The sequence below is a fragment of the Protopterus annectens genome, chromosome 15.part0, assembly GCF_019279795.1.
Source record: "Protopterus annectens isolate FY-2018-M chromosome 15.part0, PAN1.0, whole genome shotgun sequence".
Lineage (NCBI taxonomy): Eukaryota > Metazoa > Chordata > Ceratodontiformes > Protopteridae > Protopterus > Protopterus annectens.
Window position 1 is genome coordinate 123,648,301 of NC_056749.1, and position 20,128 is coordinate 123,668,428.

A 20,128-nucleotide genomic window follows, 5' to 3' on the forward strand; every position below is an offset into this window, starting at 1 on the left:
TATTTGTCCAGGAATTAGGAATATAACTTCTTTAAGCTTGTCTGCTGGTTAAATAGGAAGTTCAGATAGGCCATATTTGGTAAGGATAACTCAGGTGAGTGGAGGATAGTTAAAGAACTCAGACAAACTGTAATTAAACCAAAGAAGCATTCAACAGGGATGTACTGACCTATTTAGGCTTGGATGGGATCTGGAAGGCACCCTGTAATGGAATGCAGCAGCGTGGTTTTACATCCCCCCTACCAGACAAACTGTCCCGAACTGATAAGAGGATACATCTTCCTGGAGTGCGAGGGTCAGATCAAGTGTAGAGGCACTTTAAGGGTTGATGATGGACCAATAAATTAAACGATGTGCATTTCCAATGTACAAGACTGTTAGGATCTTTTAAGGGACAGCGTCTGATTGGAGAGGTGTGCCACCTATATGGTATGGTATGGGAAAATGTCTAATTTTCACATACAATAACAGTCCGCTTTCCCGCACAATAAAGGGATTTCCTCCAAAGTGAAAGAATATTTCCTCCACCGATAATTTTGTAAACAGATTTATTTGGAATAGTAAAACAGTTAAAACAAGAAATAATCCACCATTGAACCATAAACCAACACCGGTAATCCGTTTCTTGGTTTGGCTTCTGTGGTTACTAGTGTTCCGCGAGCTTCTGTGGTTACTAAAATGTCTAATTTTCCCAAATTAACTATACTGCATTTTTTCACATTTAAGAACACTACCATAGCAACAATTGTTAACATAGTCAAGCCAATGATGGTGCAATTCTGAGTCACTGAAAGGTTGAACAACTCCCAATTTACAGTCGTCTGTAAACGTAAGATAACTATAGTCTAGAGGGTTGGCCTGAAAGTGTGAGAAATCAATGCCAAACAGGAGAGGATCCAACACTAAGCACTGTGGTAAACCAGCACTTGCTACACTAACCTCATTGGTTTGGTCAGACAGTTAGCTATCCAACATACAACACTGAAGATGTATATTCTGATTTACAAGTCTGTCAATAATACCTGCACAGGAAATAGTGTCCAAGGCCTTAGCAATGTCCAGATATGCTACTTTGGTGAAATTTTTCAAAGAAATTAATTCAGTTAGAGAGACACAAGCTTCATGTGACACAGCCAAGTGCCCAGGGTTAACAGACTTTCAATATTCAAATTAATAATGTCCGAGATAATAAGGTCTGTATTAGACTAGGGAGATTAATGCGTTTGTAAGTTACATGGTTTAATGTTGGGCCACCCTTGTGCAATGGCATTACAATGGCAATTTTACATGTTTCAGGAATGTAACCAGTAGATAGTCTAAGATTAAAGTAGAAGTTAGATAAGACAGACCATATTTAGTACCAATAATTCTCATAACCAGATATGTTATTTGAGCCCAATGAGATTCTCTTAGCTTTTGAGAGGTTAACAGGACTTATACTACAGTAATTAAAGGGTGTGGCTTTGTCACTGCGACTATGGATATACAGATAACAGAGGAGTACAACTTGCACTAAAATTTGCTAACCACAATATTAGCCATTTTGTTTAGATTAGGGAGGGCAGTACAACTGTGGACTAGCTCTGAAGATCATTGGGAGTTCATAACTTCTTGACATAGTTAAAAGAAACATTTCTGTTTACTTTTGGTTTTAATGACTATTTCGAGTTTGTATTCAATTTTTGATTTTCCTAGTATTTTCCTTAAGCTCTTTTACTTCTTCTTCTTAAGTGTACTTTTAACTTAAGTAGAATGAGACTTCTTATAAGCATCAAGGAATTTCTCTTTCTAGTTATACAAGTTATTTTTAAGGATATTCCACCAAAAGTTTTGTTTTTAAAATGTCTTATATTTAGTGCAAATTAGACTGCCTTATTAGTACAAATACTTACGTGGTAGAAGTTAGAGGCAGAGAGGGTGGCTATAGCAAAGGGATCTGTTGGAGGAGGATCACACATGAATTTTTTTAAGTCATCAAGTAACTGAAGGTTTGCTTTTTGAGAAATCCCTACACACAGTTACCTGCAAGGGAAACAGCATTGGTTTTAAAAGAAGGAATCACTGATACAAGTCAATTTTAACAAGGGAAGTTGACATATATGGAGGTGTGCAAGAAATGGTCATATTTTTGTGTATACAAAATCAGATATACTGGAGCCCCCAATAGGATGGTTAACCAATTGTACAAGAGAGTTAGCATTTATAATGTCAAGGAAATGTATCAACAGTCTGGAGTCAGTGGCAAGGTACTACCGACAAACATGCACATCAATAGTTAGAAAACCAAATACACTGCTACAGCCACAGATTTTGCCTCAGATTCTGAATAACAAAATTCAACTTGCAGTTCCCAACCAAGTTATGCAGTGCTTACCTCTGGCTTGAAGGTAGACATTGGAAGTCGCAGTGCCTCTCTGATAAGGGTGTACATTCCAGACAAGATGTAACTAAGTTGTTCCTCTGAAAGGCTGACATTCTCTGAAAGATGTTTGACAGATTCTTGACAGTCTTGTCCTTCCAATGCACTGACAACAACTAAAAATAGATGCAACAGCACAATAAGCAAATCACATTTAATGAAACAGTTTCCTTATAGTTCATTTTTGTTTATCCATTTTATCTCCCAACTGCTATCTTTTTGCAGAATGAGGTTTCATTCACGTGGACTGTACAGTAACAGGGCCTTGGACCTACCTTTTCTAGCAATTTCCAAAAAATACCACCGAATGATCCATCTCACAATTTGTAATCTTCCACTATGCAATCAGGAAAGTAACCCAAGCCATAATGAAATATTTTAAATCAACTGCTTTGCTGATGCCACACATTCCATCTACAAGCCTAGTTTTCAGATTAGATGTTCTCCTCAGACAGGGGACATCACAAGTCTGAGGCAACTACAATTCACATTAGCAGCACTGAAAAATCTGTTTAAGCAGCTGTTCATAAGAAATGTAAAATGATTGCTTAAGCAATTGTGGTCCTAAATGTTTGTAGAAGTTCAGCTGTGTTATACTCACAGTAACAGTAAACGTTCAACTAAAAGAATCACTGCTGCAGGATTTCATTATATGAATAGGAGATAAAAAGGTGAAGGTCCGTGGATACTTGTCTTCAGTTGTCCTAATACCCGCAATCTAAACAAACTCTCTTCAGCACTATTTATTGACCTGTCTAAAGCTTTTGGCATGGTAAATCACCAAATTCTCATCAAAATACTGAAATCCCTGTCACTAGATACATCCTCTATAAAGTGGTTCCAGTCCTACCTTGATAAAAGACAACAGGCCGTACTATGGCACAAGTCTCTCTCTACACACCTGTCCATCAACCTTGGTGTCCCTCAAAGGTCCATCCTAGGACCACTACTTTTTTCCATATTCATTAATGACCTTCACCTGGCCATCCCCCAAGCTATATGCATACATTATGCGGATGACTCTACACCGATATGCTCAGCCCCCTCCTCTTCTGAACTTCTCTCTCTTACCCAACAAGTATTTAACACAGTTGAGCAATGGTTCACACATAGATGGCTTCTCCTAAACCCCAAAAAGACTAAACTCCTCCTTTTCTCTCCTACAAAGAAGTCCCCCCCCCCCCGGATTTCTCAGTTAACTCTACCAATAAAACTATTATATCTCCTGAACCAACCACCAAACTATTAGGTGTCACCACTGACCGCAATCTCAACTTTGATATCCATATTAACAATACTAAAAATGCCTCTACACTTGATCTGACCCTCGCACTCCAGTCAACAAAAAGCTAGGCTCTCTCTATAGGATAAAATCCTTCCTCCTACCTTCAGCTAGAACCACAATAGCACACACTCATCTAATCTCTTGTCTATTTTATGCCTCACCTATTTTTACTAACCTATCTAAAAATAATCTTAGCAAATTGGATATGTCCTACAATAACATTGCCATTTGCAACAGGCAACCCATTTAGAACCCATCACTGCATTCATTTAAAGCAGCTGGGATGGCTTGTACTACAAAATCTGATTAAATTCCATCAACTAACTATAGCCCACAACACTCTTTACAAACCTTCCAAAACTCCTATTCTTTCCACACTCATCACTCCCTATAAAAACCTGGAATCCTTAAGGTCTTCTCAGAAACTTCTAGTACATACCACTAAACCAAACAACAAGGCTGGAAACCCCCTTTTTTCTAATATTGTTGGAAAAGCCTGGAATCTCCTCCCCAATGAACTCTCCACACTTCCCTCACTATCCTGCTTCAAAAACAAATTGAAAGTGTTCCTCAAAACACACTGGTTATGCCCCTGTACTAAGCCCGACTAGTTTGTGTCTCTTAATACTTTGCTCTTCCTACTCTGTCTACTCATTAACTGCAAGTCCTTCCTTATTAACCATTATACTATCTATCTCTAGAATAACTTGATTGTACTAGCAAACTATGTTATGCCTGTATTCTGTACTGTTAATTTTACTGTGATAACCTGAAATAGGTACTGTAAATAGGATTTATTTTGTTTGTTTCATGTTTCCTTAGTTGTTATTGTGTCAATTTCATTGTCCTATCTAGGAGCTTATCTCCCTGGGCCTCTACTGAATATGGACATGTATCCAGTTAGACTAGCCCGGTCAACAAATGTAAAATAAATAAATAAATAAAAATAAATAATGGACGAAGAGCTGCAACTTGTGCAGTGGCCATTAGAGGGAGCCAAGGTGAGAGAAAGCAGGTTATAAACCTACTTTGCTCTGCTTTGGTGGAGAAAGTATGGCAAACAGTGTATGCCAACAACTGCTCTTGGATTACTGAAAAGGGTCAACAGAAACCAAAAACCAAAACAAATATATATTATGCAAAAAACATTAATTATGGCCAAAATTTATCAAAACACTATTTCCAACGGGCTAAAGAAAGAAACAGACTACACAACATAGATTAACTTTCTACAAGATAAACAAAACCAGAAAGCAATAAAGCCTGTATCTGGTACACAGCTATCAGTAAGCATATACGGAAAACGTGATGGAAGGAAGGTTCCTGCCCTACAACAGTAACCCTTTTAGTTAAACATCTACCACACTACTTTTTTTTTAAACAAGAAACATCTTTATTGAATCAATTATGACAATCTTACATTTATATAAATAAACCATATTGACATACATTCAGCTGCAAACATTAAAGATCACAATCTGTACAGAACATTACATAGCTTATTTAATTCCTGCCTTCCCTTAAACCTCATTCCTCCTCCAAAACATTATTCCGGTCTTTACAGAACATTACATAGCTTATTTAATTCCTGCCACCCCTTAAACCTCATTCCTCCTCCAAACCATTATTCCGCATGCATCTTTCCTCAATTCCCATTTTTCCTATATAATTTGCTCCTAATCTTTTCTAAAGATTCCACTTCCTGTTCTTATCTCTGTTACTATATTGACAATTTGTAGTACAGTTGGTTTACACTTAGATTTCCATTTTGTAGTAATTGCTTTCTCTGTCAGCCACGAGAATTAAACTCAGCATGGCCTTACTATGTCTAGGCAATTCCGAATCTATATCACAGCTAAAAAAAAACATTTAGAACCTTGAAAAAAAAAAAAAAACCTTGCTCAAAGCAGAAAAATAACATATTCATTAAAACCAGGTAAAACAGCAGCATTCAATTTCAGTTGCCAGTGTAATTCCTTTTTTTCAATATAATCTTTCCAAGGAGCACCCCTTAGACTCCCGAGGAATTGCTCCAAACCAAAAAACAAAAAATGATGACCAGGGGGGGTTTGAAATATGCTTATACAAACTGTTAACATTTTATTAAAATATTTTGGTTGTTTTGGCTTCTTCCAGTAACATGCCCTCCACTTCTCACCTAACACAAATACTGAGGCAGGCAGCTCTACAGCAGTTCTCTACCAGCAAGCTGCATCTTCAACAGTCTGTGGCCAGTTGCTGCATCTTCAACAGTCTGTGGCCAGTTTATTTAAAGTAAAGGCAACATTACAGTGTATGTTAATGCTTTAACCCTTCTAGAACTGTAAATTTTATTAGAACGTATTCAGGGAGTCCTCACTACTCGTAACCCCCACCAGAGATCTCTCTAAACCCAATACTTTCTAGTTTGGAATCATTGTTTTCCTCAGTCTTCTCTTTCCCCAATACACTTCCCTATATTTCTCTCATTTCTTAATCACTCCTGGCTTAAAGTTTCTATTTCTCTAAGAATTCCTACTCTACAAAATTGTCAGCCCCATTGACTACCAGATACTTTGGAAAGTATCTTAAGTGACTGATTGCTCCTTGCTGTAAAGTCATAGAACTTGGCTCTGCCCACTCTGTTCTGCCCTCGCTACGCTCAGACTTCACTCCGCTCCCCTACCCCCATTCCCTCCAACCCCCAAATCACTCGAATTTATTCTAAACCTTACCACTCACACTTATCTACCAATCCCTACCCATTTTTACCATTACAAAATGTTATCAATACACTGCATATTTTAGCTCTGATAACTGCTGCTCACTTAAACTTCTTCTTCTTTCGGCTTTTTCCCGGTTAGGAGTCGCCACAGCAGATCACCTGTCCGCTCACGATTGGCAGTGGAGTTTTACAGCGTCGAGTTGCCAGTCCGGCGTCCAACCTTCCACAGAAGGCACACACATGCACTCACACCTAGGGCCAATTTAGAGTGTCCAATCCACCTGCAGCATGTCTTTGGGATGTGGGAGGAAACCAGAGCACCCGGAGGAAACCCACACAACCACAGGGAGGATATGCAGACTCCGCAAAGAAGGCACCCCAGCCGTGGATCGAACCGGAGAACCTCTTGCTGTGAGGCGACAATGCTAACCACTGCACCACCGTGGCCGCCCTCACTTAAACTACCATTCACAAATGGTCTCCACTCACACATTTCACAAAACTACATCTATCTTTTCTCCACACCTGACTACTCCCATCTTAATATCTCCATCCATCTTTATAACAGAACTCCATCACACCTAATACAGACTACACCATATACAACCAAACCCCAAAAATACCCTTTTTAAGTTTCATAAGCATATAATCGGCATTTGTCCAGACACTGGTAACCAGTTACCAAATTTATAAATGGAGACATTCACCCAAACCCAGGCCCACAGAATATCTCCTCACCACTCACCACCCCTTCAAATACAAGAGATAACCAATCTACCATGAAAAGGCTCCAAAATAATAATCCTAAATCTAAACCTGTGAAGCATAGTCAGAGTTCAAGAATTACACTTCACCCTATCCAGTTATAACCCTGACATTGCTGTTTTAATGGAAACCTGGTTAAAAGCACACATTACTGACAATGAAATTACACCTTGGTTACAACATTATTGGAGCAGACAGGAAGGTAAAAAGAGGTGGAGGGGTAGCCATCTTACTTAAGATCAGTCTCACACTTTCATTACAAAGCCTTAACATAGATAACCTCAAACGTAAAAATCCTACCTACTAAACTTCAACTTAACCAAAACAAATTCATATCCATTATAGCTACTCATATCCCACCCAGAAATAACATCTCCTGCTATTGACATAATCCAGTCTACATCAAATTCCATAGTCCAGGAAACCATGATTATGGGTGACTTTATTAGACTGGACAACTTGTAATTCACATAACCCTAGCAATCATATCAACCTCTATGGCTTCACACAACTCATTCAAGCTCCTACATGGATAGATATAATCTCATAACTATCAATCTACATTGGACTGGACACTAACAAACAAACCTCAGAATCATCAGGTTAGTGGCTTCTTACCCAACATATTTAGTGACCATATGCCAACCTATTGAGAAAAAAACATCAATACTGTCAAGCTTACCACCTTCAGCCAAATCTGCAGTAAAAAAAACTAACCCCCAAGACCTAATCAATACCCTAAAAAATGTAATTGGTCTCTACTAAAAAACCTGCCCCTTGATGCTGCAGTAGATTTCAACAGAATCCCCTTGAAATTCTAAACAAACTGCCCCCCCGGTCAATTTGTATTAAAGCCACATACACACCAAGGCTAACTAATGACACCAGAATGCTCTTTAGGAAAACAAGACAAAGCTTGGCAAACATGACTCACCTGTAAAACCCAAGTCAACCACATCACATTCCAGCAAATTAGAAACAAGGCTAAACAAATCAACCTAGATAAAAAGAACGTCTACTATAACCTGCAACATAAACACTAGCATAACCTCAAAAAATTTAGAATACCATACATGCCATTCTCCCCCCAGGACGTTCCACTACCCCTTCCCCCAAATTATTACACTCTCCTACCACCGTTGCAGAACAATTCCATAAATAGTTCACTGAAAGTGCACTATAATTAAAAGTAATTCCACAGAACCATCACTAGCCTTCAAACCTCTCAATATTAACTCAAACTCCTTCTCCCTTCAGCCTGTTCTGACCGCTACCATTAAGAAACTACTGAAAAAGCTCAAACCCTCTTCAATAGCAGCTGACAAGTTACCAGCTGAATATTTAAAACTATCAGCTGAAGCCATATATTATCCAGTGTTGATCCTTATTAACAGGTCCATAGCAGAACAACATGTCCCAGCAATATGGAAGACCACAAACATTACTTCCTTACACAAAGGGGGAAATTCCATAGAGCTGACCAACTACAGACTGATCGCTAGTCTCTCTCCACTATCTAAACTCCTCCAAAGACATATCCACTCCCAACTGATTCATTACCTTGCCTTCAACATGCTAGCAACATGTCAACATGGTTTTAGGCCCCATCATAGTACCACAACTGCACTCCTCAGTTTCACCAATACCATCAACCAACTCAGAAATAATGGTAAAATAGTCTCTGCTGTCTTTCTAGACATGTCCAAGGCTTTTAATATGGTCTCCTACCCCAAACTATTAAATACACTCTCCAAATTGAACCTCAGCCCCTCTACACTTCATTGGTTCTGAAGCTATCTACAGGACAGTCAACAATCTGTAAAATGGCTTAATGTCTTATCCACCCCCCCCCCTCCTGTCACACTAGAAGTACCTCAAGGCTCAGTTTGTGAGACTCTAGTCTTCACTATTTTTACAAACCGCCTCCATAGTGCTACCCCACTGGCTTCAACTATCCAACATGCAGATGACACAACACTTACCTGCTGCTAATAACCTGCAACACCTCCATGATATAACCCAAAAATCATTCTCCTATGTGGAGATATGGCTCTCTAACCATCAGCTCATGCTCAACTCCAAGAAAACAAAACTCTATCTTCCAACCCACAAGATCTTCTTCGCCCCAGCACTTTCTACTTGACAGCCAATAATAAATACTAAAATTAGTGCCGATTCACAAACAAAACTATTTGGTGTAATAGGAGATGTAATAATAACCTAGAATTTAACCTACGTATAGCACAATTAAGAAAGTTCACAAAAAATGGTTACTCTTTACAGAAATAAAAGTATTTAAGACCTCTAAGGTTGCCATTGCTAGAACCCATCTTCTATCAACACTTCTGTATGCTTCCCCAATTCTCACAAGCCTTAAAAAGGCAGAATTAAACTTGAAACACGCTACAATAAAAATAGCTAAATTTGCAACCGACTTCCCACATCATACCAACACTGTCACTCCTTAAAAAAAACTCTCCTGGTTAGAACTCCCACAACTTCTATCCTATAACCAATTAACCTTAGCAGACAAACTAGTAAATCTACCTGAAAAAAAGCCTGCCCTTTTAAATATTCTCCAGCCCCATACCACAAATCGAAGTCTTCACTCAACAAATAAATCTTTACTACACATGTCCAAATCCACTAGTAAGGCAGGGGACTCACTATTTTCTCATTATGTAGCAACAAGGTGGAATTCACTACCTCACAGCATCAGAATCAACACAAATACCACTCAATTCAAAATGATTAATCATTTTAACGACACCTAGCTTTGCTCCTGTAATACTCCAGGCTAACTAGGTTTTAATAGCCTCTGGTCATACTTTTTCTTCTTTCCTGACCATCTCATAATCTGTGCTTTCTGTCTTGTCTAGATAATTTCTAACTTCATCTTTTTCTATCCAATTTCTCCCATACAAACCCTTCCTCAGCTTACTTTGAGAAACTGCAATGTCTACACTACAATAAGGAATTATATCAGATGATTGTACGATACAAACGTCAGCTATAATAGCATAAAATGTAATTTCTGGTGTACTGTAAGTCTTGTATATTTTTGTATAATTTCTTGTACAAGTTTTGTATAATCTCTGTATGTGGAGCTTTTCTCCCCAGGCCTCAACCGAAAATGGGTCTTATCCGGTCGGAATTTCCCGGTAAACAAATGTAAATAAATATATTTTGTTTTTTGGCGTCTAAAAGATGCTTATAAATATACTATTTCAACTTTCTTTGGTTCTTCCCCACATAAAACCCATCACAATTTTGGCATGCAGCAAGGTAAAAACCTGTTGAGTTGCAATTACAGTGAAAACAGAGTTCGATAAACGTTCTGATTAACCTTAACAGAATCACTCACCAGACTGCATTTACATTGGTGGCAGAAGCCACATTTAGCCATACCACGTTTTTTGTTACTAGTGAGACCACCGACCTGGCTCTCTACTTCCAGCATATTCTTAAGGGATATCCCCGTACAATATACCACCAAAGGTTTTGCCCCCACCTTTTTCAACTACACCCTTTAAGAATGAAAACACACCAGTTTTTCCCCAGGACTTCTCTGATGTGCCTGGACTCTAAGGTATGGTCCTTCACCCCCTTGGGGGAATCAAACAGTTCTTGAACATTGTTAAAAGAAGACCATAACACAGGTAAAATCTTCCCCTCTTTTCTTTTAAGTGCAACACTAGAGCCAATATCATTGGCCAAATTGGAAGGATATCCTCTTTCCACAAATATTATCGGCTAATTTCAAACCTTCTTCTTTAAATAGCGTGTCTTCCGATATCATTCTGGCCAATCTAATGTATTGCCCTTTAATAATCCCTCTGGATAATTACTGGTGTAATGTAATAAGCTGTTAGACTAAGTAGGTTTTCTATATATCATACTCACAATACAACTGTTGCCAACATCTTTGATAATGTTAACATCCAAGTAATTAATAATTAAGTTGTTATGAACAAAAGTGAAGTTCAAAAAAGGGTTAGTAGAATGTAAATACTCAATAAAAGGCTCAATACCATTGCTGGGACCCCCCAAACAATACAAATGTCATCAAAATAGTGTATATACAACTTAATGGGGAGAGACCGAGAGTTGTTAAACACAAATTGCTTCTCCCATTGTATAAGAACTATGTTTGCAAAAATGGTGACACAAGATGCCCCCATAGCAACTCCTTTGGTCTGTTAGAAATATTGCCCATCTAAATACACAAAATTGTTCTTTAGGGACTAATTCCATGAATACTCGGTCTGTGTTGAATTATAATGTAACCTGTTCTTGTGATTGCCTTGCCAAAAATGTTTCAGTTTGTTCTCACAAAGTTTTTCAAACAACAGAACAGGCAAAGGGGGGGGGGGTGGCTTGAAGGTATGGCTACAGTGTAAAATCTCAGAACAATACTGTCCATCATTAAATAAAATCTTGAAATTCAGTTTCCTTCAAAAAATGTTTAAAAGTCAATAAATATCTTATCGATTTGCGATTGACGGCAGGGAAAAAAACTGTATCCTTTGCTAAGCAAGTCAGCACGGGCAGTGTTGAAATGTTGGTTGTTGAAATTAAGTAGTTTAAAATCACCTGAAAGGTTCTGCATGAACTAGGTACCAAAACAAAGATCTTTGTAGGCCGAGCAGCTCATTAATACCTCCTCCACAACTGGTTATGTGGGTCCAGGTTCATCTTCCTACCTACTGTGAGCTCCCAGAGTTGCAAGCGTACCGGGGGGGGGGGGGGGGGTCCTGCTGTCGTACACTCAGATTTTTCAAAACCTCTCTGATCTCCTGACAGGAGCTTGCTCTAAAGGGGCAGCCACCTCCTCAGTGTTAAGGGAGTGAACATGAGATCATTATGAGTGAGGTATTTAAAAGGTTGTTATGAATGTGTATAATTGATTCTGAAGAAGTCTAGTTATGTTTGGACACGAAAGCACTTAATTTCATTCATTTGTACTTCTTTGTATTAAAATATATATTTTTTTAACATTTGAGGCCAACTCCGTTCATTTTGGTTATGGTAATTTTTCCGGTTTAAATAAATTGCCTTCTTTACACCAGTTTGCTCACCTAGTATTTCTTACATAGCTGACAGACTTTAAAAATTCCCTACAGACTGCAAACATCTTCTAGATGGAGATGATTCATACAGCTGTATTGTACTTGTCCTAAAGCTCACTACTGCATAAATTCAACACCACACGTAGGTAACGGCATCCTTTTTGCTCATCTGGAATACAGCTTACTACTATTTCCTACAGACTCCAGCAAAAACTCCACAACCCTTCTAATAAAATATGCTGCTTTTGATAGCCTATCCTCCTATAACAAAAGCACTACTCTGTCCCTCAATAAGGCCACATGGTTGGCTGTGAAAAAAGATGACATTCTTTTCAACTCAATAGTTTGTAAACTTCATTAGGACACTACTAATCACCACTCTCTACCAAACTTACAAATCTCCCCTTAGGCCAACCCAAGTAGGGCCAGTTCATAAACACCAAACAAAAGTCTATTGCAAAGATCACAGTTTCTCTGTACTTGCCCCCAAACTATGGAAATCTCTTCCTTCAATCTTGAAAGGACCTTCCAGCTGCTCAAAGTTCAGACCCCTATTCAAAAAATTTCTTTTAAATAAAGCAGATGCAAATGCAGCAATGCGAGGCATATTACCAAATTCACCATGTATCATTGCAAGACTCATTTTACTAAAGCTTTCTCTCCAAATTACATCTGTATACAAATACTGGTATACATTAGTAGTCTTATGGTGTTGTTTAGAATCCTTTTCTCTGCTTGTAACTAGTATCATAACGTTTTTGTAATTATAGTACTGTTTACTGTAACCATGTACTAACTACATGCTGTAAACAGTACAGTTTTGTACCTACCATAAATGTAGATGTTCGAGTGCTCATACAGCTGCAGTCATTACAGATGGGGTTATCCTGCCGTCAGGCAGGACCTCGGTCGGCCGAATTCCAAAGTCTAGGTCCGGCGTCGGTTGTCGTTGCTTCTTCCCTGACGTCAGTGCGGCAGGGGTATAAAAGAGGCAGCCGACGCCATCTTCTTCAGTTTTTCTTGCCCCAGATGTTAGGTGCCCCCAGAAGGAAGGCAAAACATAAACTTATGTAATTATGCAATATAGAATAATCAAAAAACAGTAGTTGCAAGCAAATACACCATAAAAGAATACCCCAAATAGGTTGTATGAGAAGGTGTTTGTCATAAGGCCTGTCCTAAGAGGGGACGGAGGGGGGGAATCCTGGACTGCAGCTGTATGAGCACTCGAACATCTACATTTATGGTAGGTACAAAACTGTACTATGTTCATCGTGCATACAGCTGCAGTCATTACAGATGGGAAGAATCCCAAAGCTAAGTAGGGGTGGCAGGCACTAAGTGGAACTAGGAGGTGCAAGGATGCCCTGCAAGACAGCTGTGGCAAATCCCGCTCTAGATTTAGAGTATAGTGGAAGGTGATAGTGTTTGGAGAAAGTGTGCACTGAACTCCAAGTGGCTGCTTCCAAAATGTCCTTGGTAGGAACCCCCCTGAGGAAAGCTGCAGAGGTAGCTGTGGCCCTGGTGGAGTGGGATCTGATGCTTGAAGGCACAGCTTTTCCATGAAATGAGTAACAAAAGCGTATGCAGTGGGCTATCCATTTTGAGATTGTCTGTTTGGAAATGGCCTTTCCTTGAGCACCTGTAGCATAGGACACAAAGTTGCTTGAATTTCCTGAATGGCTTTGTCCTGTCCAAATAATAACGAAGTTGTCTGTGAATGTCCAAGGAATGCAGTAGTCTTTCCCCTTTGTTTTGTGGATTAGGATAAAAGGTAGGTAAGTGGATAGTCTGATTCAAAGCTACACTGGATACTGCCTTTGGCATAAAGGTAGGGTTGGTTCGTAAGGAAACTTTGTCCTGATGGAAAATGATGAAGGGTTGCACAGCCATGAGGGCCTGTAGCTCCGAAACCCTGCGTGCTGAGGTGATAGCCAGAAGGAAGGCTGTTTTCCATGACAAGTATTGTAGTTCTGTTGAAGGCAGCTGGCTCGAAGGGAGGAAGGGTCAGCTTTTCCAATACGAAGTTGAGGTCCCAAGTAGGGACTGGTGGTTTCCTTGGGGGTTTTATATTCTTTGCCCCTCTGAGGAACTGTCTTAAGAGAGGATGAGAGAATAAAGGAGGATCTGTGTTGTATTGTGCAGAAATGGCTGAAGCGTGGATTTTGATGGAGGAGAAGGAAAGTCCAATGTTTAACATCTCAGCTAGGTACTGTAAAATTTGAGGTATATTTATTACCCAAGGATTCTGGCCCTTTTCTTGATTCGAGGCACAAAAATCGTTTCCATTTGGCGGAGTAGGCTTTTCTAGTAGAAGGTCTTCTGGCCTCCAAGATGACATCCTGCACCTCCTTGGAGAGGAGGGTCTGTTGGGAAATCAAGGGATTCTCCATGCAGCTAGATTTAGGGTTTTGAGCTGGCTGTGAAGAGTCTTGAAGTTGTGCTGGGACAACAGAAGAGGGACTAGAGGTAGGATCCATGGTGGGGAATGTGTCAGGCTCTTCAGTAGTGGATACCAGTGTTGTATTGGCCAATTTTCATTTTCAGCCTCTCTGCTCTGGCTTTTAATAGAACTTTGGGCAGCAGAGGAAGAGGCGGAAAGGCATAGACTGTCAACGTTGTCCAATTGAAAGAAAGTGCATCCACTTTCCAGGCTTGTGGATGATAGGTCCTTGAACAAAATTTTTTCAATTGGTAATTTCTGTGGGTAGCAAAGAGATCCATGTCTGGCTGTCCCCATGCCCGAGTTATCTTTGTGAAAACTTGAGGATGCAACTTCCATTCGTGTGGATCTGTCATATTTCTGCTTAGGCTGTCTGCCAGTGTGTTTTCCTTCCCTGGCAGGAATTGTGCCTGTAGTTGAATTTGCAGTTCCAGTGCTGTGTTCCATAGGGTCATGGCTTGCCTGCACAGGGGGTATGAATGAGTTCACCCCTGTTTGTTTATGTACCACATCACTGTGGTGTTGTCTGTCCTTTTCAATAGCTGGCCTGGATGTAGTAGGTCTTTGAAGGCCATAATAGCATTTTGCACGGCTAGCATTTCCTTTTGGTTGATGTGTAGGTGCTTCTCTTTTTGGGACCATTTTCCCTGAATGCACTGATCTGTCATGTGTGCCCCCCAGGCATAGTCTGAGGAGTCTGTTGTGATGATTTGAGTTGCTTGAGGTACACAGAAAGGGAGACCTATGTTTCTTTGGCATGCTTGAGCTCACCACAGAAATTCCTTTTGAAGGCATGGAATGAGTGGTATAATTGTTTCCAAGCTGTGGCTGTGTTGAGACCATAAGTTTTTTAGGTACCATTGAAGTTTCCTCATATGCAGCTTTGCACATGGGATTAGTAGGATGCAAGATGCCATGAATCCCAGAGCCTGCAGGACTTTCCTTGCAGTCAGCCTGGTGAAGGTTGCCATTTTGCTGAAGTATTGAGACAGTTGCCCTTGTTTGTCTGGCGCGAGGTAGGCCATCTGGGTGGTTGTATTCAAGCTGGCACCCAGGAAAATTATTTGTTGAGAGGGTATTAGTTTTGATTTCTTTTTGTTGACTGTGTATCCCAGAAAGTTCAACAGTTTTATTACAAACGCCAGGTGTTTCAGAAGTTTGTCCTTGCTGTCCGCTTGGATCAGGCAGTCGTCCAGATATGGGTATATTTGTATTCCTTGAAGTCTGCAGAAGGCGATTACTGATGCCAGGCATTTCGTAAACACTCTGGGTGCAGTAGATAAGCCAAAGGGCAATGCAGAGAATTGATAATGGGTTGAACCTGCAAGAAATCTGAGGTATCTTCTGCAATCTTGTCTGATAGGGACATGCAGGTATGCCTCTTTGAGGTCCAATGTTACCAGCCAAGACTCCTTGCCCAGCATGGGAAGAAGCTGCTGTAATGTGAGCATCTTGAATTTTGGTACCTGTAAATATGTGTTTAGGATGGATAGGTTTAAGATAGGTCTCCAATCTGTCTTTCCTTGGTACCAGGAATAGTCTGGAATAAAACCCTTGACCTTGTTCTTTTGTAGGTACCTCTTGAATCGCTTTCATGTCCATGAGAGCTGAAATTTGTTTATGTGCCTCTGCCCTTTGATTTTGTGGCAGGTTTGGCATGCCTCTCATTTTTGGAAGGGAGTGAAAGTGGAACCTGTCGCCTCTGTCTATAATGTCCAGAATCCATTTGTCTTTTGTAACAATATGCCAATTTTTTGAGAATAATGCCAGTTTTCCGCCCAAAGGTGCTGCCATTAAAGCTTTGCTTGGCAGGTAAAGGGGGAAGTCATTGTGTCTGCTTTCTGAATGACTGTGATCTATCTTCTCCACCTCTTGGGGTTGGTGCTTGCCACTGTCTGGCTCTTAAAGATCATTGAGGTTGCCCTCTACCCCTTGGGCGTCTGTATCTGCCCCTTTGAGGTCTGTCCGTGGCTGGAAAGGACCAATTTTTTTGAAGGCCAGTTTCTGCTGAAACGTGGAGGTTGAACCTGCAGGAAATCTTTCACTATTTGCATTGATTTCGCTTTTTCCTCCATTTTCTTTAGTACCTCCTCAGCTTTAACACCAAACAATACATCTTTCTGAAGAGGTGCATCTAACAATTTAAGCTTTGACATGATCTGGTAAGGCTTGCTCTTTGAGCCAAGCATGTCTACGTATAACAGACCCCGTAACAGCAGCTCTACACGAGGCCTCTAAAGCATCAAAACCACACTGCAAGGTATGTTTACCCACTTGCTCTGCACCATGGAACAAATCCTGCAACTCTTTTAAATCTGGTTGTTCTGGTTGTGTCATTTTGCTTTTCAACTGAGATAACAAAAACTGTTGATACTTTAACATATGGAACTGACAGTTTAATGCCCTCATGGTTAAAGTGGCCGAGGTATACACCTTTTTCCCCCACCTTTCTAAAGCTCTGGAATCTCTCTCTGAAGGTAATGGGTTTTTAGCAGTAGAGGCCTTAATTCCCTTGGGGCCCTGTGAAACAGTTTCTGGGTCAGCAGTATGGCTTTTGTATAGGAACTGGTGTGAATCAGGAACCCGGTAATACCGGTCTGGTTTAACAGGAGCTGGAGGTAAAGAATCTGGATTAAGGCTGGCTTCTGTATACACATCATCCAATATATCTAAAACAGGAGGGATAGCCAGGGGCCTATGCTGGGGGAGCAAGAGAAAATCCCTGAGCCTTTTCTTGGAATTTGAGTAATCTTGGCCTTCCCAGTGAAAGTGTTCCCTCAATGTATGTAGGGTTTCCCCAAAAGAGTAGTCCTCAGGAGGGGAGACCGAGGGAATAGACTCCTCCGCATCAGAGTCTTCAAAAGGAGAATAGGCATAGTCCTGGTCCTCAGAATGTTCAGAGGTAATAGAGGCTTGATCTGAGGAAGGGTAGTCTTCCTCTAATCTGGGCCTTTTGTCCGAGGAGGGTTGAGAACCCCTGATAAGAGTAATCAAATCCTCTGCCATTTTGAGCATCTGTTTTTTAGGCATGGGGCCTTGAGAGGGGTCTGAGGTCCTTGTTTTTTGGTTTTCATGGCTGCTTTAGATTTTGTGAAAGCTTTAATCGAAAAGGAGGAAGGCCTGAAGAAACCTTGAGAAATGGCAGGCCTGTCTAAACTCTGAGTTTACCCGCCAAGAGTGGTGTCGGTATCTGTAGTAGGAATGGGGACATAGGAGCCTGCGACCTCGGGTACTGAAGACACCGGTAATGTAGTGTCATCGGTACTCAGAGGCTGCGTAGGCGCCTTGCTGGGAACCGGAGAACCGGTAGTCGGCCTTGGCGTGGTGTCAGTAGTCGGTGCGGACCTTGTATGTCGGTCCTTATCTTTGCGTCTTTTACTCAAAACTGGAGTCGGAGTATCCGACGACATAATATAATTGAATTTTTTACCAAAATAGTGAAGGGCAAACTCCGCCCGGCGCTTAATAGTGCGCTTGTTGAATCTAGCACAAAAACGGCAGGCCGAGACGTCGTGGTCTGGGCCTAAGCAAGGTATACAGAAAGAGTGGAAATCCTTATGCGGTATTTGCTTCCCACATGAAATGCAATTATTAACTTTGTCTGACATCGGTCTGAGGCAAGAAAAGTTTCAACGGGTACTTAGCTTTCAAGAAGACTTCGGCTGAAATATTTTCGTAAATCTCAGGAGCTGGCCGACCGGCACTTGCGAACTGCTTCTGCTTCGGGCACCGCGCGGCAAGAAAGACTGGAGAAGATGGCGTCGGCTGCCTCTTTCATACCCCTGCCACACTGACGTCAGGGAAGAAGCGATGACAACCGATGCCGGACCTAGACTTTGGAATTCGGCCGACTGAGGACCCGCCTGACTGCAGGATAACCCCATCTGTAATGACTGCAGCTGTATGCACGATGAACATCTGTTCTGCTATGCACCTCGGGCAGAGCCTGCAAATGGCCATATTTAATTAGTGCTCTAGCCCAGTAAATAAACATACATACATTCCTACCTACAGATATGCCAAACATGTAAATAAAATAACATGCTGTGTAGTACTGTCAGCTGATAAAAAATGATTAATAGATTATAGTATGCCCCATCGGATAACCAAAACAAATGGTGAGATCTACACAAACTCTTTTACCACAAAAATCTGAAGTAATGACAGGCTCCCAATCTATAAAGTGTGGAGCAGGTGTGGATGTCTGTAAGCAGCATCACAAACTCTTCGAGCAGATACATTCTAATTTAAGGAAGCAGTGGTAGCTGCTTGCCAGGTGGCATGATCCCAAACTGTTCCAGTCAGAGCTTTGTTAAAATTATTAACAAAATAATGCAGTTCAACCATTTTGGAAAGGTGCTAGTTATCACAGTGCAAGGTAAGACTGTCCCCAGGGGTTTAGTCCCTTCAATGCAGTTTTTTTTAAAAAATTTCAGCTTAACCACTAAGTGGACCGGTCAATGGACCCTTACCAGCCATGACCTACAAAACAAAATAAGCAAGTTTACACAGACACAAGGATACATTATACTTAGTGAAATTATGCTTTCAAAAAAGTGACAGTACATTTGAATACTATTTACAATGTAAAATGCATGCATTTCATATTTACATTACGTATGGTTAAGACAGGTAGTCAAGTACTGGATCGTGATTGATGCTGGGTATTTATAAGCAGGGATGTGACGAGCCATGGTGGTTGTGTATTTTGCAAAATTCCAGGTCTGTTCAGGAAACAAGAAAGGAAACTGCAAATACTAGTTGAAAATAACTTCAGAGCCTACTTTAGGCAAAGGATTTATTCTTAAAAATATTTTCAGCTTATGAAGAAATGTACATGACTCTTCATACATTTCTACAGTTTAGAAATCTTCTTGAGTACACACACAGCATGGAGATACATTTTAATTATGGAAGAGTAGGCCAGTCAGTATGGTATGCTGTAGAAAGGTTGCAGCATCATGATGTGATCCATCTTAGGTTAAAAGACATGTGGTATGGATGCACAACTGTCTTTTTCCTCTGTTAAACTTCCTCCTCTCTAATAATGTGGGTGACAGATTCCAATAATAACCAGAAAAAAACACAATACCTTTCCAGTTACTGGCATATCCCATTCCCAAGCCACTTTTTACTGAAAATTTCCTATAGTGACAGTCAATTCAGATCAATGTATAGAGGAGTAATCATAACATTGCCTGAACAAGCTGAAAAAACTTTCAACTAATTAAATGAACCTAAAGTGAACCGCTCCTTCAAAACCTCAGGTAAGCTTACAACTGCAATCACAGTTTCTATTGCATATAGAACAGGCAAGCAACTCCCCTTTTCTTCTACCAGTTGTAAAGGAGAGTATGTTTAGAGACAACTGACCACAATAGGGATTCCTACGCTATTTAGATGAGTAGAAAGCTGCCTTCTTCAGTCTATTTTCTGCTTTATA

The 20,128-nt window shown here is 40.4% G+C and overlaps 1 protein-coding gene across 2 annotated transcripts in view; it reads right to left on the minus strand.

Annotated features, from left to right (window-relative positions):
- COMMD5 (COMM domain containing 5) overlaps window positions 1-20,128 on the minus strand; it is a 503,146-nt gene that overhangs the window by 412,561 nt on the left and 70,457 nt on the right. For both annotated transcript variants that reach the window (XM_044057574.1, XM_044057573.1), the window contains exon 2: window positions 2,375-2,535. In XM_044057574.1, the coding sequence (XP_043913509.1) occupies window positions 2,375-2,535 (161 nt within the window). The remainder of the gene's footprint in view (window positions 1-2,374; window positions 2,536-20,128) is intronic.